Raw genomic sequence first — 26,806 nt, 5'->3', positions numbered from 1 at the left:
ATGATCCCAGAGTCTTGGGATCAAGTCCCAAGTCAGGCTCTCTGCTCAGTGGGGAGTCTGCTTCTCTGCCCCTCATCTGGGTCTGTTCTCTCTCTCTCTCACTCACTCTCTCTCTCAAATAAATAAAATTCTTTAAAATAAATAAATAAAAGCTTTGCAAACATATTCTTTCTCCAAAATACAGTGCACCCATATGTGTTTATTGAGTGAGTTGTATTTCTGAAAAAAAAAATACATAATTTCATGGCAGCTTCCTTGGTAAATTTCCAGTAGTCATCATGAAATGAAAGATGGTAGAAGAGGTGGGGGAAGATTAGCAAGTAGTTGGGGAGAAGAATCACAGGTCATCACAGATTTGAAAGGAATAATCCTCAAGATTCAAAACCTTCACAACTCTTTTTGTCCTTGTGCTCTCTAGTGAAAACAGTCTGGGTAAAGCAGAAGCCAGTCCACAATGCTCATGAATAACTTGCATTCTTATGCTGGAGAGCGGCCAATTACCCTGGGACCAAATTCCTGTTTACTTTGTAGTGAATGTGGGAGACAAGCTGCCTGCCGGTAGCTGTTAAGGCAGTAAAAACACAGCCAGAGGCTGTCACAGGGAGGAAATCACAGAGCAAGTTAATTTGTGAACTTCAAGGACAGAGATTAAACACTGTGTAATGAAGCTCAAATGGTGGCCTTGCCTGAAAGAAGAAACTGGGCTGAGAAGCCCCCTTATGAGTTTGGTAAAATCTCTGCATAATGAGTGGCATATCATTGTCCCCCTCCTTGCTCTTTCTTATAATCAACAGCCTTCAAAATTTGCTTCCAAAGAAGTTCTTGATTCATTATGTGGCAGAAATACAAGTCTGTTTCATTCTGAATCTCCCATTCTCCCTGGTATATCTGGTACAGAGAGAATGAAAACCAAATGAACAGTATTTGGGGTCAAAATCTGAGCAGCCCAGATAGAACTTGGCAACCGGATAGTTTGTTCCATTATTAGGCGACACATACGCTCTTATGCTGGCTATGAAGCGTCCTTATGCAGTGTCTCAGGAACTTGAGACTGCTTTGGGGCCTCTTATTTGCATCTAGAACTTGACCAAGGGGAAAAATGAGAACTGCCAAATCCATTAGTTTGCCCATATCCCTAAATAGTGTTCTCTACTGTAATATTCCATAGAGGGAAGAGCTAACTCCTCAAATCCTGGGAATTACATGGTGACTCCTAGTTCACTAGGACCTCACTGTCATATCCACAGGTGTCATGTCATGAATTTTACAGTTCTTTGGACATAAAGTTTATTTAAAAACAAACAAACAAAAAACACTGAAGGGGTGCCTGGGTGGCTCAGTTGGTTAAGCATCTGACTCTTGATTTTGGCTCACATCATGATCTCATGGGTTGTGGGATTGAGCCCCAAGTCCGGTTCTGTGTTCAGTGGGGTGTCTGCTTGGGTTTTTTTTCCTCTCTCTGCCCCTCCCCCCGCTCATGCTCTCTCTCTCTCTCAAATAAATAAATATTTTTTTAAAAAACCATTGGATAGCATATAGGATAATATAAAACTGATCTACAATGCTATGGCTAGTCATATTACATTGCAGTTGCAGTGTGGTAGAAAATGGAATGTATTTACCACGTGTCCTATTTTGGAAGACCTTGGTGGTGTTTTTCAATGTTTTATCAGAAAAGATTTAAAAAAAGTCTGCCAGGTCCAGAATCCAGAAGCTTTATCCATTAGCATTTTAAATCTAGTCAAATGGAATGTAGACACGGGCGCTGGGAGGTCTGGGTGTCTGGGAAAGAAAAGCATGGGAGTACACTAACAGGACAAACATTCAACCAACTGTAAAACTTAAGGCCTTACAAGGAAACAATCTTTTTAAGACTATGTTGTTGTTATCATTTGCATTTAGATTTATCAGTTCAAATACGTCCCTTTTTTCATCTTTCCGTTCAGGTTTTATTTCCCTTCTTTGAGGAAATACTCCAATAAAGAGACTATTCAAGTCTATGCATAGTGCAGATAATTAAGCAATCTTAAAATTTTTCTCAAAAGTATTCTTTTCTTTTTTGCATAATTTTATCTCCATGGTAATTTCAAAGTGTCCTCAGATCACAACTAGGAAAAAAAAAAGTCAGTTAAGTTTCCCAGTATGGAAGCCCAACATACTGAGCTGTATTCCAAACTCACTTATTTTTTTCTTTTGTCCCTCTCTATACCACACAATATTTTCCTGGTTGCAGTGATTCGAAAGGAACATGGAAGGCCATGGCTGTTCTTGTCATCACTTTCAGAAGTTAGAGGTGTCTTAGTCTCCATTTGGAACCAACTGTGGATGTCATACATGAATTCATCTTAACCCTTTTGTTTTTGGTAGGCTGTTTGTTTCTAGTTTTAGCTTGTGACACCTTTTCAGATTATGAGATCTATGTTCCGTATGAGAGAAAAATCACTTCCAGATAAAGTAAATAGGCAGTGAAAGATCCAGGGCCTGGTTTACTGTCCTGGGGAGTCAGACTTGGATCTAACCTTGTAACAGGAGACTCTGGGCAGCAGAGGGATACTGTTCTGTAATTTTTGGTTCAGTTGCCTTCCCCTTCCAGGGCAGAATCTGTGTCTTTGTATTCTCAGCACCCAAACAGTAGCTACATATAGTAGGCCTACAAGAACTGCGTTGTTGAAAAGAAATGGATGGATGCCTCTCTTGAGGAACTGAGGGGGAACATAAGTGAGTCCATTTCACTACTTCATAATTTTGGCAAGAATACAGTACATTTCTCTACTAAATTCCCAATTCCTAAATTTCCCACAAAGCTCTTAATTGATAAATATTGATTCCATTTCAGAAGGTACTTCTTCATATTTTAAAATATGCTTATTATTTTGCATGTATTCTTTTGCTTCAATTAAAAATTGAAGTAGAAATATTTCAGCTGAGACTATAAGAAAATGTAAGGATGGAGTGAATTTATAGAAATAAAGGGCCGACTGTAAGAACTATATCATTTTAATTACTGGACATATTATAGATAGAGATGAGCAAGGAACCAACACAGAGAACATAAAGAGGAAGTTGAGTGATTTGGAACAGTAGCAGGGTAGGATCCAATAGGGGGAAAAGTTCTATCACTATCTGTATAGATGCCTAAGTTTGTGGAAGTCAGTTAAACAATGGTTTCCAAATTCTTTATCAACAAAATGAGAATAATATCTAGTTTACCAGACACACAAATTAGAGCAAGGATCCAAATTAGATGATGTTCAAGAATTAGGTGATTATAGGATGCCTGGGTGTCTCAGTTGGTTAAGTGACTGCCTTCGGCTCAGGTCACAATCCCAGGGTTCTGAGACTGAGTCCCACATTAGGCTCCTTGCTCAGCAGGGAGCCTGCTTCTCCCTCTCCCACTGCCTGCCACTCCCCCTGCTTGTGCTCTCTCTCTCTGACAAATAAATAGAAAAAGCTTTAAAAAAAAAACAAAAACAAAACAACAACAACAAAAAGAATTAGGTGATTAGCTTCCCTGCTGTATGTTTCTCAAGGGCAAGAACTCTGTTTTCTTTATCTTTGTACTCAAAGTCCCTAACACAGTGCCTACCTGGCATGTAAAGAAAGGGAAGTTGTTTTAATCATTAGGCAATAGATCGTCAAGTAGAGATCAGAGGTGTGCACAAAACAAAGGCAAGTTTTGCAAGGTAATTGAGTGTGTGTGTGTGTGTGTGTGTGTGTTCATGCCTGTGTAGTAATCTGTGCAGAAGAAAAACAAAGAGGAGGAAATTAGGAAAAGTCTGAGTGGGATGATCAAAGTGTTATCAAAAAGAGACACAGTCACAGGATTTATGACATTGTCATTAAAGACATTGTAAAGGAAAAGAGAGATTCTCCTTAAAAAGGAGGAAGATTGGAAAAACGAAGGAAAGACATCCCCTCCCCCTTTTCATCTTTTGTCTTCATTTATCCAGTTTATCTTCTGTTCCATCATGTCCCATCTCTTCCCAATGACTTTGTTCCACACTGACATCTACCTTCTCTGAGCTTCTAAATACATTTAAAAAAATTATTGCCACCCTCCACCGTGGCATATACTCATCTGCTGTTTTATCACTCTTGCCTCTCCCAGATTTCATGTCAGAGACTGTTATTGTCCATTAAAATCCATTCTCCCTTTCCTCCATGATTCCTAGATGCGTTCGCAGTTAGGTAGCCAAATGATTATGTTCTTTCCAATGGGAAAAGGGTGGAAATGATGTATGCCACTGCTGGGCTAGACTGGCACAACCTCCTGAGCCCTTCCATGCTATCCCCACTTCCCAAAGCTTGAGTGGTGTCAAAGATGACCAGAACAACTAGTTGGAGATGGCAGAGCTTCCATCAGCTTGGTTTCCTGAATGACTGCATGGAGTAGAGGCCTTCCCCCATCACAGAACAACCAACAATAAACAGTTCCCTGAGGAAGAAATAAACTTCTATCATTTTTGAGACATAACACTCTGATCCATTTGTGATAGCCCGCCATAACTAATACAGACAGGTATATCTCTTCTCTCCAATTAGATGACATGTCTTAACCATATCACCAATCCCCAGCACTAAGCCCATATTAGTAATAATAAACACTTATTATTTTATTATTTTTCTTCTTTTATTAACTTTACTATGAAGTTAAAATTAAATTAAATGGAGCAAAGGGAAAATATCACCACCACAAATCTGAGATGAAGAGTAGAATTGATAACAAAGTGGAGAATGTGGGGGAAAGGTATACTTCTCTGGAAAGATAGAATCTAGGAGATTAAAAATATTATTGCTGCTGTTGTTTAAATCACATTCCTGTGCTATCCATAACTATCACATTCCTGTGCTATCCATAACTGCTAATAGAGATTCCAAAGTTACAAAGTTTTCTGTCAAGCCTAAAGGTCCTTTAAGGGAAAAATTATATTTTCTTCTGTTAAGATATTTGTTACCAGACTCTTGAAAAAATGAAATATTGGAAATCATAGAGCTGAAGAATTGAATCCAATGAAAACCACTAAGCTGGATTTATTTTAGTACCACTATGGAGGCCAGAGGCTTTTGTGCCTTTTGATTTGTTATTATCTTGATGGTCTTCGTTTCTAGGACTCTGTGTGTCAGTGATTTAATCTAGATTTTTACTTCTAAGTGTTATTTAATTAAGAAATGTTATTAAGAACACCTATTCATTCTCAAATCCTTGGGGAAAAAATGATTAAGATTTCTGTAAACAAAAGGTAATAATTGCCAGCAAAAGAACCTTAAAAATCCACTGAAAAGCAATTGGTAACAACTCCTCCTAAAATTGAAACAGATTTAGTATCCAAATAGATCTTTAGTCTATTTAGCCTAGAATGGAAATGCCCAGTATTCCCAGCCTCCTGCCTAGGATTGATATGATGAGAGATACCTCCTCTGGAAACTAGAATGGAGAATGCTGAATAGGGACTGTAGTGCTTTTGACAATTTATTGGTTCAATATATGTCCTTATCAGTTTCTCACTGACATTGTACAGCCTGTCCTGGTAATACATTGGTGTGGGTGCCAATAAGAAGGCAAATAAAAACAATAACAAAAGTTTGAGGAACAAAGAGGTTTGCTTCCTATCCCTAGTGTGGGCAAAAGCAGGTCTTCAAGACAGAGGTAGAAGTGCGATATTAGGCTCCAAGTATTTAGAATATTTCTACCAAAGTTTAGAAATGGGAAAAGTTACATTTGTTGACCTGTCACGGTGGAAGGATCCATTTATCCAAGGCACATTCAAAGGGCTGGTATGGCCCCGATACCAATTCACCTAAATCTAGCAAATTTGATGAACTCATGTGATTGTGGAAGATGAATTTTTCACCAGCACTGCCTTACAAAGATTGTCAACAGCATGGAAAAAGCATTATTATTCATGTTGCAGAATTACCTTCTTCATCCCATCAATCTGATTTAGGAAATTTCTCTGATGATGCACGTCAAGATTACTTACTACTATATGGAGTTCATACTGGAGCCCTCTTACTTCTCCAATGTGTTATTAGAAAGACATATCTAGTCTGGTATTAGGACATTATGCCAGGTTCTCTCTGTTCAAAAAAAATTTTAAGGAGCATGGAGCCCAATGTGGGGCTTGAACTCGTGACCCTGAGATCAAGACTTAAGCTGAGATCAAGAGGCAGAGCTTAACCAACTGAGCCACGCAGACACCCCAAGCCCCTGTATTTCTTTTTTTTTTTTTTTTTTGGTCTGGTAATTTGTGTATGTTCTTTTTTTTTTTTTTAATTTTTTTAATTCTTATGTTAATCCCCATACATTACATCATTAGTTTTAGATGAAGTGTTCCATGATTCATTGTTTGTGCATAACACCCAGTGCTCCATGCAGAACGTGCCCTCCTCAGTACCCACCACCAGGCTAACCCATCCTCCCACCCCCCTCCCCTCTAGAACCCTGTTTGTTTTTCAGAGTCCATCGTCTCTCATGGTTCGTCTACCCCTTCGATTTCCCCCGCTTCATTCTCCCCCTCCCGCTACCTTCTTCTTCTTTTTTTTTTTCCTTAACATATATTGCATTATTTGTTTCAGAGGTACAGATCTGAGATTCAACAGTCTTGCACAGCCCTTGTATTTCTTAACTAAATTTGATTTGTCCTTTTAGTAGATCAATAAAATACATCACCAACTCAAATTATGTCATAGCATGGCACAAAGCTTAAGAAACACCTTCCACTGTAAATACCAAGCAAAATAGAAAGTAGAGGTTGGTAGGTCTAAAGAACAGTCACTTCAATTCTATAGATTTCAATTCTATATTTCTGTCCCTTTAGGATTTTTTTTTTTGTTGTTCCCACAAGTTCATTGATAACTACAAAGCTTCTCAATAACTATTTGGGTTTGAATCCCAGCTTGCCTTTTACCAGCTCTGGGACCTCAGGCAATTTACTCAACCTTTCTGTGCCTGAGTTTCCCATCTATAAAATGAATTAATATATGCGCAATACTGTTTGACACATAATAATAGCTCAAAAAACCACACCAATGACTCCCCAAATAGAACTTCTATTCCACACTCCATCTTGTTGAGCCAATTGCTCTAGCTTAACCACAGGGACACTTACAAGATTCCATGGACAGCTGAAGCTCCACATGCCCCAAAATCAAACTTTTCATATTCTTACTGAAAACAGGTTCTATTGTGTCCATTTTTTACTTTCTGAATTTGCTATAATTCTAAAGTCCAAGGAAATTGGAAGTTCAAGTTGTATCCTCAACTTTGGTTTGGTTGCCACATAATTTTCTAACTCCTATTCAGAAGTAAGGAGATGAGAGAGTTAGATCACAGATCTAAAATCCTGACACATAATTCCCTGCAAAGAAAATTGCATGTAAAACTTATAACTGAATGTCAGGGGGCGGGGGGAGTTGGCTTACCCTGAACCTATTCCAGAAAGTTCATTATTTTTTCCTGTACTGCTGTTTATTTCTTAGCAAATAATGTTTAATTCATTTGTATGCCCCCAAACACAAATAAGCATGGTTGCTAAATAATATTATGCCATTAAATTTCTTGTTTAATGCTTCTTCCTTATGCTTCTTGTTAGAAGTTAATGAACAGTGTATGCAATTAAGAAAGAAATAAACACCAAATCTCCCATGAACCACAGAAATAAATCAGTATGTCTTAATCTCAGAATGAGAAACAAAGATACTCTTCCTCAGACCAAACAAAGCAGAGATTTTCAAATTGAAGGAGAGCCATAGAAAAGGTGGACTTCCCAAATATGGTGAGCTTAGACTAGATAGTGGAGTCTGAGCATTAATAAAAAATTAGAGCCTTGTATTTGGAAAAAAGTACAAAAATTTGTTAGTGTGCTGGGAGTAAAAAGAGGCAACAATATCCTTCTCTGTTTTTAGAAAAATGTACATGCTCGAGATGTGAGGCTGGAATTCAACTACAATGGTGTTTTATTATGAAAATAGAGTATTTAATTCTCTTTGACATTTTAGAGGCCACTCACACTCACTCAGATGCTGCTCCTGTCATAATTCCAGGCAGAGCCAAGGCTTCTTGGAAAACTGCTCTGGTCAGTCAGTCCCAGCCAAGTGCTCAGTAAGGTGCTCAAGGACATTCCCAAGCTCAGCACTCTGAGGCAGGAGAGACATCCCTGGCCTGGGCGTCAAACTAGAACCAAAACGTGCCTCCCACAAGCCAACGCAGAGCAAGGTGAACCCTGAGGAACCAGTCACCAAATGGAAACCGTATTCTCCCTTCCGCAGTGCCTTTCCCACTTCCTGCCAAATAACCAAATGAGTTCAGCTGTAGATAGAATCTCCCCTTTGCCTCTTTTTCCTTTTGGGCTAATTAACATTTATATGTTCTGTTTTTTTCTTCCATAAATAAATCCACTTATTTCTTAAGGCTCATCTGGAAAAGTCAAAATCTAGCCAACACATCAACATATCATAGGAGTTGTTTTCTCAATTTCCATGGCAGAAGGTCATACAAGGAGAATTGTTATGAGCTGTAACTAATTATTCAGGTACAAGGTTAAAGAGAGGGAAGCTAGATTCATTTTTTTCTCTTTGGACTTCAAGTGCAGTTAGTGAGTTAACCCTACTTCTCTGTTTATTGCATACTACGATCACAGCTTCATGCAAGGTCTCATCCTTGTTTAATATTTTTTTTTCTCTTTACCCCCATTCACATTCCTATTTTCCTCCTTTCCTAGAGGTACCCACTCTATTTTGTTTTATATGTGTCAGATGTGTATGTATCTCTAAAAAATCATTGCCAAGTACTGAATTGTTCACTGTCACTCCCACCACAGGCCTAGGGGCAAAGCTGTTTCTGCCACCATTTCAAAGAGTGGGACCATCTTTCCAGTTTCAGGGGGCCAACATGACCCTGCCCAGTGCCTTGGGCTGGGGGAGTCTTACAAAATATTGAACCAAATGAGTTCAATAGTTGCCTTGCTAAATTTTAGACCTCCTTGGAATCTGTCGTCCTTTCCTCCCATCTAATTTCTCCTTTTTGGAATGGGAATATCTATCCTCTGCCTATCTGCCATTGTATTTTGGAAGCACATAACATGTCTGGTTTCACCGTTCACAGCTGGAGAGAAATTCTGCCTCAGGATGAGTCATACCTCAAGTCTCAACCATATCTTACTTAGATGATATTTAGATATGACTTCAGACTTTAGACTTTAGAGTTGATCCCAGAATAAGTTAAGATTTGGGGGGCTATTGGGATGGAATAAATGTATTTTTTTCTGTAATAAGGACATGAATCTGGGTTGGGGAACTTGGGCTGAAATGCTATGGACTGAATTGTATCCCTCCAAAATTCACATGTTAAAGCCCTAAACCCCACTGTACCTAGAGGTACCTCTTTAGGAGGTAATTACTGTTAAATGAGGTCATAAGTGTGGGGCCCTAATCCAATAGGACCATAGTCTTATAAGAGGAAGAATCTCTGTCTCTGTCTCCCTCTCTCCCATGGAAGAAGGCAGGCATTTGCAGCCAGAAAGAAGGCTCACACCAGAACCCAACCACGCTACCACCCTGTTCTTGGACTTCCAGCCACCAGAATTGTGAGAAAATACATTTCTGTTATTTAAGCCATCCAGGCTGTGGTATTTTGTTATGGCAGTCTGAGGTGACAAATACAGTCATCATATTATTTTGTGTACCTATACATTTTAATCTATATAAATGGAAGTGTACCATTGCTTAAATTGTTTCTTTTTTCACTCAACACTGAGTTTGCAGATGTATCCATGTTGCTGTATGTGTGTCTCAGTCATTACTTCTGACGACAGTGCAGTGTTCCAATGTATGCTTTCAATGTATCCTTTATCTATTTCTAGTAATAGACTCTTGGTTGCTGCTACCACAAACAGGAGGGTTTCAATATTCTAATACATGATCCTTAATAGGTTTCTATAAACACATAGACATATACATTTTGACTCAAATAGTATACACAGATCAAATTTCCCTCCATGCTGCTAGATTGCTTTTTCAAATGGCTACACCAGTATGCACTTCCTTGGAGAGTATTAAGAGTCCCTATTCTTGGGGCGCCTGGGTGGCTCAGTTGGTTAAGCGACTGCCTTCGGCTCGGGTCATGATCCTGGAGTCCCGGGATCGAGTCCCGCATTGGGCTCCCTGCTCGGCAGGGAGTCTGCTTCTCCCTCTGACCCTCCCCCATCTCATGTGCTCTCTCTCATTCTCTCTCTCTCAAATAAATAAATAAAATCTTTAATAAAAAAAAAAGAGTCTCTATTCTTGCCAGCATTTGTTACCATACAACCTTCTACTTTTTGCCAGTCTGATGTATATAAATTAGGAAGTTTTTAATTGTAATTCTCATTTACCTGATTACTACTGACATTGACATCTCTTCTCATGCATGTTAACCATTGGGATTTCCTCTTCAGTGACTTGCTAATTCATATCCTTTTCCCATTTTTCTATTGTGTGTTCTCTTTCTCATTGGTTTGCAGTAATTTCTTACATAATCTAGGTAGTAATCCCTTGTCATTGTTAGACATTGCCATTGTCCCCAGCGACCTATCTGAATTTTGGTGGAAAAGAAATTCTAATTGTGCTATAGGCAAATTCATGTTTTTCCCTTTTTATCTTGTTGAATAAGGTATTCCAAGCTAAAGATATCTTTCTATATTTTCCTTATAAGCTCTAGAGCATTATCTCTCACTTTTTAGGTCTTCAATCCATTCAAACTTTATTTTTACATATAGTATGAGTTAGGAATCCAAATTTATTTTTCTCCCCCCTACTGAGACTTTAGTTTCCTAATACCATCTACTAATAATCCATCCCCTTCTCCATATTTCTGAGATACCACCTCTATCATGCCAATTTCCCATTCATTAGGGAGATGTTCTGAGTTCCCTTTCTCTTTCATTGGTATAGTGTATGTTTCTGTGACAGACCTCATTTTTGTTATTGATTGTTCATGTATGATCATGTATCCCCCTTTTCTTTTTTTATAAATTTATCTTTTCATGTACCTTTATCTTTCCACATAATTTTTGAACCAATTAGTCAAAAGCTCTTTACAAATCCTCAGATAATTTATTAAAAATACATATGAAAATTTTATATGAAGTGAGAAATAAAATGTGTGATTTCTTTTAAAAAAATACATTAAGTACATACCTAATTTAAAGGCAGCTAGCATCTTTAAAATCTTATATCTCCTCATAGATGAATATGATGTATTCTACGATTTAGCACTATCTTCTTTTGTATCTTTAAATAGTTTTAAAATATTCTCCATAAAGATCTTGTGCATTCTTTTTTTTTTTTTAAGAGAAAGAGAGAGAGGGCATGCACAAGCAAGTGGGGAGGGGGTGGAGGGGAGGGGTAGAGGGAGAGGAGTGAGAGAATCTTAAGCAGGCTCCATACCCAGTGCGAGCCAGACAGGGGGCTCGATCTCATGACTCTGAGATCATGACCTGAGACGAAATCAAGAGTTGGTTACTTAATCCACTGAGCTACCCAGGCGCCCCCAAGATCTTGTGCATTCTTTATCTTATCAACTTCTGGATACTTTATAAATCTTTTGCTGATATATCTTATTTGCTTTTACATTACCTAGTTAATTATTTCTATTGTAGAGGAACATTTTAATTTTAAATTTGATCTTGTATCAAACTTGCAGAACTCTTGGGGCGCCTGGGAGGCTCAGTCGTTAAGTGTCTGCCTTCCGCTCGTCATGATCCCAGGGTCCTGGGATCGAGCCCCGCATCGGGCTCCCTGCTCCGCGGGAGGCCTGCTTCTCCCTCTCCCACTCCCCCTGCCCGTGTTCCCTCTCTGGCTCTCTTTCTCTCTATCAAATAAATAAAACCTTTAAAAAAAAAAATTGCAGAACTCTTATCAGTCCCAATAGTTTATCTATTGATGCTATTAGGTTTTCTCTATTGATGAGTGTATCAGCTGCAATCAATGGCAGTTTCAACTTTTCTGCTTAATCTTTATACATTCATTTCATTTTGTCTTAATGCACTATCCAGGACCATAACGGATGGCTGTGTTGGTCTTTATATATCAATTGGTTTGAGATGTTTGGCCATATTAATCAGATCATTTACATTTTGCTTACTTTTATGTGCTTTATTTTCCATTTCTGAGGTAAGTATAATAAAATCTCTAATTACAGTTGGTGATTTACCTACTTCAAGCAACTGTTGCTGTTGCTTTCCATGTTTTAAGTGTATTTGTTGTTTGGTATCTATCCCTCTCAGTTCAGTATCTTCTTAATCTATTGTTCCTCTTACCCAAATACACCTTTTTGTCCTTTATGATTTTTTTTTCTTTTTTACTTACGTGCTAAAAATTTACTATGAAATTCTTTGAATGTTTGGAAGAATTCAGTTTTAAAATGACCTAAACTTATTTGTATGCATAATTTCATTTCTTTGATATTTATTAAACCATTCAAGTTTTTTTATTTCTTCTTAAATTAGTTTCAGTGTTATGTTTTTATCTAAGAAACTAATTCAAATAACTTCTCAATGTTTTTCCATGTGCTTATTAATATTCTCTAATATTCTTATAACTTACGTTGTATCTAATAGGTCCCCATTTTTGTTCCTAATATTGCTTTTATTTCTTTTCTCTTCTTGATCAAGGACTTCAAAGGCTTATCAATTTTATTGGTCTTTTTGAAGAACAAACTTTTGATTTGTTGTTCCTCACTTCTATATCTACTTTTCTATTAGTTATTATCTGCTCTTATTTTTTTATTTCTATACTCCACATTCTCAGGTTTAGTGTATTCTTTTTCTAGCCAAAGCAATTTTACATAGAAAAGGAAAAATTAGAGGATTTACACTGCCTGACTTCAGGACTTACTCTAAAGCTATAATAATAAAGAAAGTATGATATTGGTGTTGAGAATAGACATATACATTTTGATGGAACAAAATCAACACTCCTAAAATAGACTAGATATAACTAATCAAAACCTATATAGTAACGGTCTTTCAAGAAAGGAATGACAGAATAGTGACTGGAGCAGGCCATAGAATCAAGGGAGGGTTCTTTTCTTTCTTTTTTTCCCCCAGCTTTATCGAGGTATAAATGACTAATAAAATTGCAAGATGGTTAAAGTATACAATGTGATAATTGTGATATATATATATATATATACATATATATATTAAAAGGATTACCTCCACTGAGTTAATTAACACATCCATCACCTCACATATCTGCCTTATTTATTTATTTATTGGGGTAGAACATTTAAATTCTACTCTCTTAGCAAATTTCAATTGTACAATATAGTGTTATTAACTATGGTAACCATGTTGTACATTAGATCTTCAGACTTTATTTATCCCACTCATTTTATAACTGAAAGTTTGCACCATTTTACCAACCTCTCCCTATATCCCCATCCCCCAGGGGCACCTGGATGGCTCAGTTGGTTAAGCATCCGCCTCTTGATTTCTACTCAATCATGATCTCAAGGTTATGAGATTGAACCCCATGTTGGGCTCCCTGCTGGGCATGAAGCCTGCTTAACATTCTCTCTACCCTTCCCCCACCCTCCCTCTCTAAAAAAAAAAAAAAAAAAAACAGCCTATTTCCTCACTCCCCAGACCCTGGCAACCACTTTTCTACTCTCCGTAATTGTAAGTCTGACTTTTTTTTTTTAATATATATATTCTACATATAAGAGATACTATGCAGTATTTATCTTTCATTTTCTGGTTTGTTTTACTTAGCATAATGACCTTCAGGTTTATCCGTGTTGTCACAAATGACAGGATTTCCTTCTTTGTTAAGGTCATATTCCAGTGTGTTTGGGTGTGGGTATATTATGGACACTTAGGTTGTTTCCATACTTTGGCTATTGTGAATAATGCCGCTATGAACACGGGAGTACAGATATCTCTTTGAGATAAAAAATGCCCATGTCCTAATCCCCAAAAACTATTTTACATGGCAAGGAGGAATTAAGGTAGCATATAGAATTAATGTTGCTCATCAGCTGACCTTAAGATAGAGAGGATTATCCGGGATGACCTAGGCGAGCTCAGTGAAGTCACAAGGGTCCTTATAAGTAAAAGAGGAAGGGAGGCAGGTCAGAATCACAGAGAGATTTCAAGATGCTATACTCTTAGCTTTAAAGATGAAGGAAAGGGCTACAAGCCAAAGAATGTAGCTGGTCTCCAGAAGTTGAAGAAGGTAACAAAGCATATTCTCCCCTGAGCCTCCAGAAAGATACAGCCCTGTTGACACCTTGCTTTTAGCCCAGTAATACTCATTTCCAACTTCAGACCCCCACAACTGCAAGATAATGTGTTCCTGTTGTTTTAAGTCACTGGGTTTGTGGTAATTTGTTAGAGCAGCAATAGGAAGCTAAATACAAGGAGAGGGTTCAGTAGACAGCGGTAAAAGTTTAAAATACTGCTTATGAGGATTAGGTGAGGTAACTGATCAAAGCTGGAGGTTTTAGAAGGACTTAACTAGGTAGACATGGGAGAAAGAATGTTCCAAATAAGGAAAAGACCATGAACAAAATCAGGAAAACAAGAAAGCTCAGCATACATATGAAACTGACCCTTAAAATGTTAAGATGGGAGCCTGGTAAATGAAATGATACATGTATGTATGTGTGGAGACACACATAAGTTACTTATATCATGATCAATGGCAGAAATAAAAACAAAACTCGGGGCATATTCCAATGAGTCGTTCTTATTTGTAGCTCTCCTTTGAAGTCTGACCAGTCCAGATCTTGCTCCAAAACTAAACAGTAGCTTTTAAAAAAGTGTTTAAGTAATTCTTTTTGAAATATAAATTCCTTAAAAACAAATGGTTACAAACACAGCATGCTCTGTGTTTTAATTTCAACTCTACCGTTTATAAGGTGTGTGAGCTTCAGCAAGTTCTCTCTCAGACCTTCAATATCCTCATCTATAAAAAGGGGAGAGTCATTCCACTTGCTTCATAGGGGTTTTGTGAGGTTTAAATAAGATGATGCACGCAAAGGAAATGTCACAATGCTAGCCACTTTCACTATTGCTATTGTTATTCTTGTGAAGAGTTTCTCCTAGAATGTCTCTTAGAACTCAGGCAGTTAGCTGGTTTGGAACGTTTCTGCAGCAACTTTTTTCTGCCTTTGCCTTTGAACAGTAACTGACAATAGACGAATTTGTTTTCATTATACCTTGACTGAATAACATGACTGGCACCAAAGACTATGCAAGGAATTGTAATTTTCAAAGGCAACCATGAACAGAGTGTGGCATGGGAACACACTGATTAGCTGCGGGAATGATGTAATATAATTTTGAAGTCTTTCTTCTTTGGTAGGACAATAACATTCCTTATTCTCAGGGACTGTGCCAAACAGAGCTACTATTTCTAATTTATGCAGTGACACTGAACTTTATAGCTAAAAGTCAGTATGTAGTGAACAAAAGAAATGTGTTGTGAGACTTGTCACTATGTGTCAAAACATTGTAGTTATACTTTGTTGTCTAAGTTAGTAAAATAACTTCTTTAATAAATCCATCTCAACAACCTGGGCTGTGTATTCAATCCCTTCCCTTATGCATAACCAAGTGAGAAAATATTTCTTGATTTCTATTGTAAAGGGAAGCTAAAGTGTCTGGGCTGGATTTAACCCTTGAGATAGCTCTGGCATCCATGGGCCCACATAGGACATACAGATACTGAAATCATCACTGGATAACCCAGAAGTCACAGAGGCCTAGGGAACCAGAGGACTTGATAAATATATACAATTTTATTTATAGGTATTTAAAATAATTATTGGTAGGCAAATGTTTCTGGTCTTTCCAATATTGAATTTTTGTTGATCAACATGGAAACTGTTACACTTGTATGTGTGTGTATACACATTTGCACATAAAAAGAAGAAACGATGTACACTTTAAATTTCTTTTCTTGAATTCTGTGGTTTTTAAGAATTCTTCACTTGTATTTACTACAGATACCATTTGAGTCTTTATCTAATAGGTTGTGAAATAGGGTTCAATATTTAATGAGTACAGTTAAGGTAGAAGTTCTGTAGAGATTTTACATGAAACACTGTTAGGCTTTCTTCACCAACACTTAAATTAGTAGACAGTATGCACCTTGAATTTAGGGATGATGCCTCCTCGTGTCTGTGTTTCTAGCACCTAGCTCAGTGTCTGGCACATTGGAGATGGATGAATGGATGCCTGAGCGGATGAGTGAATGACTACCCACCTGAATGAAGTGATAAAGACAGGAGTAATTAAACGAGATGTTTGCCTTCTGATGCTCTCAAAGGCTTAAATAAAAACAATGGTTGCAAGTTATTTAATGAGGAATCCACTTGACAGTTGGTGCTCAGAAGCCTCATGGTTCTGGAGACCAAGCACCGTAAAGTAGTAGTGACTGGATCATCAAGCAGGTTGTCATGCTGCTCATGCAAGCCTTCTTACAGGATGCAAATCTCTAGATAGGTCTTTAAGTCAAAAGGAATAAAACAGTATTTGATCAGTCTCATCCTTTTAGTGTATTCATTTCCTATTTCATTTCTTTCCATGTTCCCTGCTTGACAAGAAAGAAGAATTACCACATCAAAGCCTGCAACTCTCCTCAATCATGACAAAATTTTGAATTCAGTGTTTGAAGAACATGAACAATGAAGAGGAGGAGAATAGTCATGGATCTTCTGATCACTAAATGCATTATGTTGGGCTGGTCACAAAAACTATCTGATCCTTATTTTCCTAATGTGTAACTTGAGAATGTAGAATTAGATATTCATTGAATTCCCTTCAAATTTCATAGTCAGTGATTTTAATTAAATATATGATATTTGGGGGTAAATATAAACAGCATGGTAGTTAAGGCCTACCTTTACTTCCTCCTATGCTAATTTAGCAGTAACTTTTCTAAAATAAAGAGATTTGCTTACCCCCTCCCCTTAATTTGCTAATTTATCATCATCTGTGCATGTAATGGACTGAGAATGATCAACAGGTCCACAGTTCACTCCAGCCCTCTGTCAGAAATGAAACAAAGATGAGAAAGAGCGCAGAGGACAAGAGCCTGGTCACCTAACTTCTCCAAGAAAAACAGTAACCACAGAGGACAAACTAAATTTCTACTGGGCTATGTCTGGTGGGGAACATCTTGTATTGAGGAAGATGGAGCTTAGGGAAGCGTATAATCAAGGTGACCAGGAAGACAGATGAAAATGAGCAACCAATGTGGATTTGGGGAGAGAGAGAGTCCACCAGTGAGTTTCAGAGAGCTAGAGAATCAGAAAAGAAAGAAAGGGGATTGTGGTCAGTTTTGCTGTGAACTATATGTTTAGATTTATTCTTTAAGGAAAAAAGCAAATGTTTTATTTCTGAATTTCTTTTTCTTAAAAACAAACTTTTTTTTCATGTTAGAATAGTTTTAGATTTTTAGAACAGTTGCAAAAATAGTAGAGAGTTGGCATGTATCCCACACCCAGTTTCTTCTGTTAACGTCCTAGATTGCTGTGATACATTTGTCACAACTAATGAACCAATATTGATACATTATTATTAACTAAACCATGCTTTGTTAAAATTTCTCTAGTTTTTCTGAATAGCCTTCACCTATTTCAGGATCCCATGCAGGACACATTGCACATAGTTGTCATGTCTCCTTAGACTCCTCTTAGCTGTGATAGTTTCTCAGACTTTCCTTGTTTTTGATGACCTCAACAGTTTTGAGGAGTACTGGTCGGGTATTTTGTAGAATGTCACCCACTCTGGTTTTTCAGTCTGATGTTGTCCTCATGATTTCACTGAGATTATAGGTTTGGAGAGAAAGACCACAGAGGTGAGGTGTCATTCTTTTTTTTTTTTTAAAGATTTTATTTATTTATTTGAGAGAGAGAGAATGAGAGAGAGCACATGAGAGGGCGGAGGGTCAGAGGGAGAAGCAGGCTCCCTGCCAAGCAGGGAGCCCGATGCGGGACTTGATCCAGGGACTCCAGGATCATGACCTGAGCCGAAAGCAGTCGCTTAACCAACTGAGCCACCCAGGCGCCCTGAAGTGTCATTCTTATCACGTCATGTCAAGGGTATATGCTGATGGTGTTAACCTTGATGGCCTGGCTAAAGCAGCATTTGCCAGATTTCTCCACTATAAAGTTATTTCTTCCTTTTTTATTTTTTCCTGTATTCTTTGGAAGCAAGCCACTAAGTGTAGTCCACACCTCCTTGAAGGGGCAGTATCAACCTAAATTATTTGGATTTTTTTTTAATGGGAGATTTGTCTTTTCTCTCCCATTTTAATCATTTAAATGAGTATTGGATACATTTTTTATTTGGGGTTATAATCCCAAGGTTATGAATTTTGTTGTCTAAATTCCTTCATGTGGTTGAATTTACTTTCTTGAACATACCCCCCTGAGGAACTCATAATTCCTGAGGCTGCCTTTGAGGCCTTTTCTTTTAGTCTAAAAGACTGACTTGGGAAAAACTCCTTCTGTGTCCTTGTTACTTCTTACACTCAGGTACATATTATATTATATTTGATTCATAATTCAGGGACCAGGATGTTTCCATCATGGTAGTAAACCATTGCTTAGACATTCTATTCAAGGAAATCACATGCAGATGTCATGACCCCTTGACACTAGGAATTTTAGTTGTTAGACCCCTTGACACTAGGAATTTTAGGTGTTAGACCCCTTGACACTAGGAATTTTAGGTGTTAGACCTACCCTTGGTTTGATGACCCCAAGGAGAGTGGTTGAAAAAAGGCTTGCTAGTGTCCTTGACAGGCTATAACATAATCAGGACACAATCATTGAGTGTATATGTGTGTACTAACCTTCTGTTCCTCTATTATTAGTCTGTTTTAAACATAAATTTAAGATTTGGTGCCATTCCAATGACCCTGAAACTTACATCCTTGCTTCAAAAGACAGCAAATAAAGTATCTTGAAAGATGCATATTGTTAAGATGGCTGTGTTTTTAAAGTGTGTCAGCAATACCAAAAGTACAACTTAAAATTACATATCCCCATTATTGTTTTCAATATTATTGACTATACTCCCTATGCAGCACTTTTCATCACCATGAGTTATTTATTTTATAACTGCAAGTTTGTACCTCTTAATCTCCTTCACCTATTTTGCCTACCTCCATTTGAAGATACTTTTTTAAATTGTATCCATTAAGGTGGTTAACTGCTATAATAAATAACCTCAACATTTCAGTAGGTTAACACAATAAAGGTCTATCTCTCAGTCAAGTGAAGTCTGATATAGGTATTTCTAATCAGAAAGCTCTCTTGCATGACTCTCCATCCAGTCCCATGGATGGGAAGGAGAGAGCATGCATGTGATCACCTGCAATGTTTTAGGGATGGGGCTTGGAAGTAGACTACATTACTTCCACATCTGCCTCCTTTCCATCAGCCAGTGTTCAGTCCCACAGTCCCTTGGAGGTGCAGTGAGAACTGGAAAATGCAGTCTTTCTGGCCCAGAGCAAAACAGATTATTGAACACAGAGCTTTGTGTCTGCCACAGCTGCTTAAACTGTTTTCCTGTAATGAAGATAGATTTCAACATAATTCTTTTTTCCTTCATAATTTTTCTTACTACTCACTCTCACTTTTTTTTTTTTTTAAGATTCTCTTCTTTTACCTCATGATTTGGTATTCTCTGTGACTCTATCCTTAATCAAGAACTCATCTCTTCTCAGCTTGTGTTCTCCCTCAGTAACTTGTTCATTTCCCTGGCTTCAACTGCTGGGGATTTCCACTCCATTTCTACCATCCATATGTCTCCTGTGACCTGCTGATTTGTATTTTCAAATGCAAACTAGGCCCAAAAAATGGCTCAGAGGCTCTCAAATTGAGCATAAACCAAGATGACTTTAGTATCTTCCTTCTAAATTATACCCTTGTTTATCTCTTTTGCCATTTCTGGGAACAGACCAATCTCAAAATGGTTTCTCAAGCAACATACAGGGCTCATTCTATATTTCTTTTGACTTCCCTTCCATAACACATCTGATTTCTATGTACTTTGATCTCTACTCCCTAAATAGTTCTTTAAATTTCCCTTTTATCCATAATCACTGCTAAGTGCTTACATTTAGGCTTTACTGTCTTTCATCCAGACTGTTATAATCACCACCTAACCATTATTACTCTCTTAGATATCATCTCCTGATGCCACCCTCCATATGGCCACCAAAATCATATTTTTAGATATAGATCTGATCAGCTCACTCCTTACCTAAAATCTTTCACTGTCCCCCAACTAATGGAAGCTATTAATATTCTCTCAAAAGAAAAAATGAATCTTGTGACAAAATGGCCAACCTTCTCCATATTTCCAACTCCTTTCCCACTTCTCAGCATGACTATTCCTGCCTCATCAACAACCAGGATACTAAGGAAAACTTTGGTCAGGCTAACTCAGGATGTAAATGGTAGAAAGTAAAAACAAGCGAAATATCATTTAAGGCAAACCAATGATAAGATGCCATGAAAACCAATTATGAACACCTAATCCAAAGGGCCAACAGCAGCGCTAAAGTTGAAGTTACAGACATAAAAACAACACTTGAGGTCAGTACCAAAGCATGCTGTTAACAAGTAGAAAGTCTGAAGCAATTGGCTCAAGCACCTTTGGGGCATCCACAGCTAGTCTTTATTGGTTGATTACTAGGCTAATGGATGTTTGAGGTAGAGGTTGGAAAAAAAAAAAAAAGAATGGTCCCAAAGCAATATGTTAGTTAGAGTGAATTTAAATTCAATTCTAAGTGAATCTAAGCAAAACCAATATTATATCTTCCTAAGACATAGAAAATACAAAATCTAAATTAGCTTGAGAACCTCTTCAGTTTGAAACGGATTGGGGCACAGATGTAATTTGAACGGAGACTTCTGTTCAGAAATGAGAAGTCAAATAATTATCATCATTTTTATATTTGCTACTCTTCTCTTACAGTGTGGATGAAGAATATTAAGTAATAAGGTGAGAAATTTTCAGTTCTGTCCACTAGAATACTATGTCTCTGTCTGGAGGTTGAGGTCTATAAAAGAGAATCCCAAATTACAGAATTAACAATATCATTTTGAGAGAAAATATGAGCATCAACCTCCAAATTCCTAATAACTATATGTCAATTGAGATTACATTTTGCTGCAAGAAATAAGGCTATCCAATATAATAGTAGCTTAAACAAATTAAGAGTTTATTTCTTCTTCATGTAAAAAAAAAATCTAGAGGTAGATAGCCCAGGGCTCCTTTGGAGACTTGCAGTGCCAAAAAGTAGGCTTCTGTTCTCATAATCAGTTCTTTGTCCAAGATGGTTCTAACCATTGTTAGAAAAAGAAAGGAAGAAGGACCTGACCCCTCTTTTTAGGTACACTTGCTGAAAATGAAAGACATTTTCATTTACATTCTATCACAGTCCATTCAGACTTCTATAACAAAGTACCCTAGACTGGGTTGCTTATAAACAACAGATGTTTATTTCTCACTGGGAAGTCCAAGATCAAAGCACCAGAGGATTCAGTGTCTTGTGAGGGTCTGCCTCGTGGTTCATAAATCATCATCTTCTCTCTGTTGCTCACATGATAGAAGGGGCAAGGGAGCTGTCCGGGTCTTTTATAAGAGTACTAATCTATTTCATGAGGGCCCTACCCTCATGACCTAGTCATTTCCAAAAGGCCCTATCTTCAAATACCATCATACTGTGGCTTAGAATTTCAACATAAATATTTGGGAACTCAATAAACATCCAGTCTATTGCATATAACATTGGACAGAGCTTAGACACAAGACCACACATGGCTGCAAATGAAGATGTGAAAGGGGAGCTTATCACTTAAAGAAGAATTGATATGAGGGGATAACTAGTGATAGTATCACAGTCTAATGCCTTACTCTGTTCCCTACATCTGTCACTGAATATATTCTCCTCTTCTCTACATTTCCTCAAAATTAGAGAGAATACCAGATAATTCATTTCGAAACTACTGTATATGACAATCCTGCTATACCATGGTTTCTGTGTTTTTTCCTTTCATTAACTTGCTATTGGTTAAGGTTCTTCAGAGAAACGGTACCAATAGGAGAGAGATAGATAGATATAGATAGATAGACAGGTACATAGATAGATGGATGGATTTACTTAAAAAAATTGGCTCACATGATTGTGGCACCTGGCAAGGGTAGGCCAACAGGCTAGAGACCAAGGAAGAGCTGATGCCACAATTCAAGTCTGAAGGCCATCTGCTGGCAGAATTTCCTCTTCCTTGTGGAAGTCAGTCTTTTGTTCTATTCAGGCCTTCAGCTGATTAGATGAGGCCCAGCCACAATATGGGGGCAATCTACTTTACTAAAAGTCCACCAATTTAGATGTTAATCTTATCCAAAAACACCCTCACAGAAAGATCTAGGATAATGTCTGAGCACATATCTGGTACTGTGGACCAGCCAAGCTGACACATAAACAACCATTACAAACAAGATACGGACTTTTTAAGAGAATAGGATGTAAACCTTTAAAAATTAAATACTGAGAATAAACTCACTGGAACACACTTTAATACAATATATAAAATATATAATGACAAATAAGATTGACAAAGAAATTAGAAAATTGAGATCAAAAGACTTTCCAAAAATATATAACAGCAAGTTCCAAATACAAATCGGAATTTCTGGCTGCACACCTGAGAGCTAATTCTTCTTTTTACTTAAACTCACCTTCTCAACCCAACTCTCTGTGCATAACACCATAGCCACTATTTTTAACTTTAGTTGTAAAAAAAATCATTCTCTCAAATAAAATAAATATTATTCATTAAAAATGTGTGTATCTTTAGGTATTTGAAATATTCTGGATGTTCCAAATTTATGCCTTCATTCCATAATTTAATACTCATTTAGATAATTTAACATTTATTTTACGTAGAGTACTTTGTGATACTCCATGGGAGGTGAAGCAAGAATGAAGATAAAGTCATGCCCTTCGATAAACAAAAGTTAGAGAGAGAGATAAGACCTTTGCAAAAATATTTTTTTAAAGATTTTATTTATTTATTTATTTATTTATTTATTTATTTATTTAGAGTGTGAGCTGGGGGAGGAGCAGAGGGAAAGGGAGAGACTCTCAAGCAGACTCTGCACTGAGCATGGAGCCCATCACAGAGCAGATCCCACAACCCCAAGATCATGGCCTGAGCCAAAATCAAGAGTCAGATGCTTAACCAATGCAGCCACCCAGGTGCCCATCCAAAAAAAATTTTAATGTAACAAACGTGATGTTATTCCAAATTCTTTGGAAGTTGAGAATAAATTTTGAGTATCTTAACATTTTCAAACCTACGTTACTGACACTACTTTTTAAATCAAGCTTAGAATACAAAGGTGATTATAACTCCTTTATAATACCACTAATTACTTCATCAGCTGAAGTCCTATATTTGCCTTTAGGAACCATACTTGCTTTGAACTATACAGGTTTCTTCAGGTTTATTCAATCCAAAGTGGTCAGTCCTACTTCCTGATTCCAAGCGAAGAGAACCAGGAGGTCTAACCAGACCACTAGTATAATTGCTCAATAGTAGCCACATCCCATAGCTACTGTGCATTGGATGTCCAAAGAATGTTTGTCCACTTGTAATGATTTCTTTGCTGGTCCTTGATACACTTCTTTTAGGTCATGATCAAATCTTCAGTCACTCCATCTAAAACATGACCCAAGCAGGTTTCTGGCTTGACCAAAAGTAGTTCTAACATGCAAACCTTGGTGTCAAAACTGAGATACCAATTTTGCACATTTCTTAGGAGAGTCTGGAGTCCTTCCTGCCAGCAGACTTCAGTTAGTATCAACTCTGTCTACTGAAGATGTTCTAATAACATTGAAACTCAAAAGAGATGGGTCAGGTTCTTGATTCTTCAGTCTCAGAAATCTCCTTGGCTCTTATGCAAATTTTCCTACCTCCTCCACAAATATGGGCTCTGCCTACCAAGAGCTATTGTGGGGACCTGTTTTAATTTAGCTACAAGTTTCATTACACATAGTTATTATTTTCCCTAACATTTGAATTTGTCTTAAAATTACTATGTATTTTTTGTTTGCTCTCTGGAAGAATTTCAATGTGGTTTTCAAAGTTACACTCTGATATTACTTAGATTGTTAACTTAGCATATATGGTCTCCATAAGACCAGGAAGAAAACATATTAGAGGGTCGTCCCCGGCGCGGAATTGCTGCCGAAGGAGCCGAGGTTCCTTATCTGTGGGCACAGAGTCGAGGTTCGGGTCGCGTCTTTAAAAAATACAACATAAAAATGGCTTCGAAAAGAGCTCTGGTCATCCTGGCCAAAGGAGCAGAGGAGATGGAGACAGTCATCCCCGTAGATGTCATGAGGCGAGCTGGAATTAAAGTCACCATCGCGGGTCTGGCTGGGAAAGACCCGGTACAGTGTAGCCGAGATGTCGTCATTTGTCCTGATGCCAGTCTGGAAGATGCAAAAAAAAGAGGGACCTTATGACGTAGTGGTTCTGCCAGGAGGCAATCTGGGTGCGCAGAATTTATCTGAGTCTGCTGCTGTGAAGGAGATACTGAAGGAACAAGAAAGAAGGAAGGGCCTCATAGCTGCCATCTGTGCAGGTCCTACGGCTCTTTTGGCTCATGAAATAGGTTTTGGAAGCAAAGTTACAACACACCCACTTGCTAAAGACAAAATGATGAATGGAAGTCATTACAGCTATTCCGAGAACCGTGTGGAGAGGGACGGCCTGATCCTCACGAGCCGCGGGCCTGGAACCAGCTTTGAGTTCGCTCTCGCGATCGTCGAGGCACTGAATGGCAAGGACGTGGCTGACCAAGTGAAGGCCCCGCTCGTTCTTAAAGATTAGAACAGACCTCTTTGATCAGAAGTAGACAAACAGGCCGTTCGTAATCATTCTCACCACGTTCGCTTGAAGCAAGACGCGCGGTTCCCGTGCAGAGTTTCCCCGCCTGCGCCCGGGTCCCCACGGTCCTGAACCTTGATGGCAGAGCAAATGGCATTTAGCAAACTACCAATTGTTACTTTGTTTATTGCTGGTTTCCCCTTATTGGTGTGTGTGAAACCAAATTCATGATCAGCCTCACTTGCATCTGTTGACTGTTGATAGAGCTACAGGGATACACTAGCAGTGAACACATTTGACACAGCAAGGAGGAAAAGCGCAAAAGCAAAGATTTAAGCAGCTTGTGATTTTCTCCCATTTGTTAACTGTGTATCGTTAATGTGCTATTAAAAATACCGATGAAGGGGCGCCTGGGTGGCTCAGTCGTTGAGCGGCTGCCTTCGGCTCAGGTCATGGTCCCAGGGTCCTGGGATCGAGCCCCGCATCGGGCTCCCTGCTCGGTGGGAAATCTTCTTCTCCCTCTCCCACTCCCCCTGCTTCTCCCTCTCCCACTCCCCCCGCTTGTGTTTCCTCTCTCGCTGTCTCTCTGTCAAATAAAATCTTTAAAATAAAATAAAAAAAAAAAAAAGAAAACATATTAGATCTCAGGTATGAGGGTTGTTATAGAATTGATGTGATATACATCTCATTTTAAAGGCACTCAACTAAGCAATTTGCCAAGAAAGGAGAAAAGTAGCTCAGAGTAGCTTTTTTAAAGAAAGGCAAATGAAGCTAATAAGTCTTTGTATAGTTGAAGGGAAAAATGTGATTGTTAGGTGTGCTGTTGCCTGGGAGAAGCACATCATATCTGTAATTTCTCTCCATCAACAGCAAATATCATGCAGATTAAAGGTGCCAAGAATTCTAAACCCCATCAAAGATTTATGCCATGCTTGCACTGTGAATTTTTTTCTCTGTTTCTCACATAAATATCGTTACCAGCAGGAAAACAAACACATAAATAATGCATACTTTATTTTTAAAAATTGATATCTGGGTAATTATTTAGGTCTCTGTAACAAGCCCATATTTTTGAAAAATATATTTATCTGTTTACTGTATTTCATATTTCTTTTTTTTTTTTTTAAGATTTTATTTATTTATTTGAGAGAGAGAGAATGAGAGACAGAGAGCATGAGAGGGAGGAGGGTCAGAGGGAGAAGCAGACTCCCTGCAGAGCAGGGAGCCCGATGTGGGACTCGATCCCGGGACTCCAGAATCATGACCTGAGCCGAAGGCAGTCGCTTAACCAACTGAGCCACCCAGGCGCCCCTCATATTTCTGATAAAAACTGTATTTTGTTTTACATTTGAACACTGAATTATCAGACCTTGGTTTGTGACTGTCAGTAATTCTGGGTTGTGTTGACTTAACGGAATCAAAGTATTTGGCATTACTGAGGGATTAATGGCCAGCTAGGACTAGCCATGCTATAATGATCCACAGGAATTATCTTTACCAAGGTTATTATTGCTTTCTAATGTTGAAAATCAGAGCAAGAAAAGCAGGTGAAATAAAACAAGAAGGTTTCAATTATTACAAAGGATTATTTGGATTATTTCTAGGAAATGAATGTTTGAGACAGATGAGTCAATTTGAATGATATAATAACATTTTCAAAGCTCCTTTTATATGAAAATGTTGTAGCATCAGTTCCTTCCACACCAAAGTACTTATTTCACTAATTGAGTTGAAATAAAGGAACTAAAGTACTTAATTCAAGTATTGTCATATTGAGGAATCGGTCAAGTCACACTTCTGTACTAAGTAGACCTTCCATGCAAACACATCTTTTAATACAGTACACGTGGGAAAAAATTAATTAGGCCTAAATCTGTGTCTCTTAGGTACTTAAAGGTAGTGTTAGGG

At 38.0% G+C, this 26,806-nt stretch overlaps 1 protein-coding gene across 1 annotated transcript; it reads left to right on the top strand.

Moving 5' to 3' along the window:
• Positions 1–24,234: 24,234 nt before the first annotated feature.
• On the top strand, positions 24,235–25,317 carry LOC110573970 (Parkinson disease protein 7 homolog). Its single transcript, XM_021682589.2, is given in 2 exon segments — positions 24,235–24,513; positions 24,515–25,317. Coding segments are annotated over 2 exon segments (570 nt in total). The 5' UTR covers positions 24,235–24,330; the 3' UTR covers positions 24,902–25,317.
• The last annotated feature ends 1,489 nt before the right edge of the window (positions 25,318–26,806 follow it).

The sequence above is a fragment of the Neomonachus schauinslandi genome, chromosome 6, assembly GCF_002201575.2.
Source record: "Neomonachus schauinslandi chromosome 6, ASM220157v2, whole genome shotgun sequence".
Lineage (NCBI taxonomy): Eukaryota > Metazoa > Chordata > Mammalia > Carnivora > Phocidae > Neomonachus > Neomonachus schauinslandi.
This window is presented reverse-complemented; position numbering and strand designations above follow the sequence as displayed.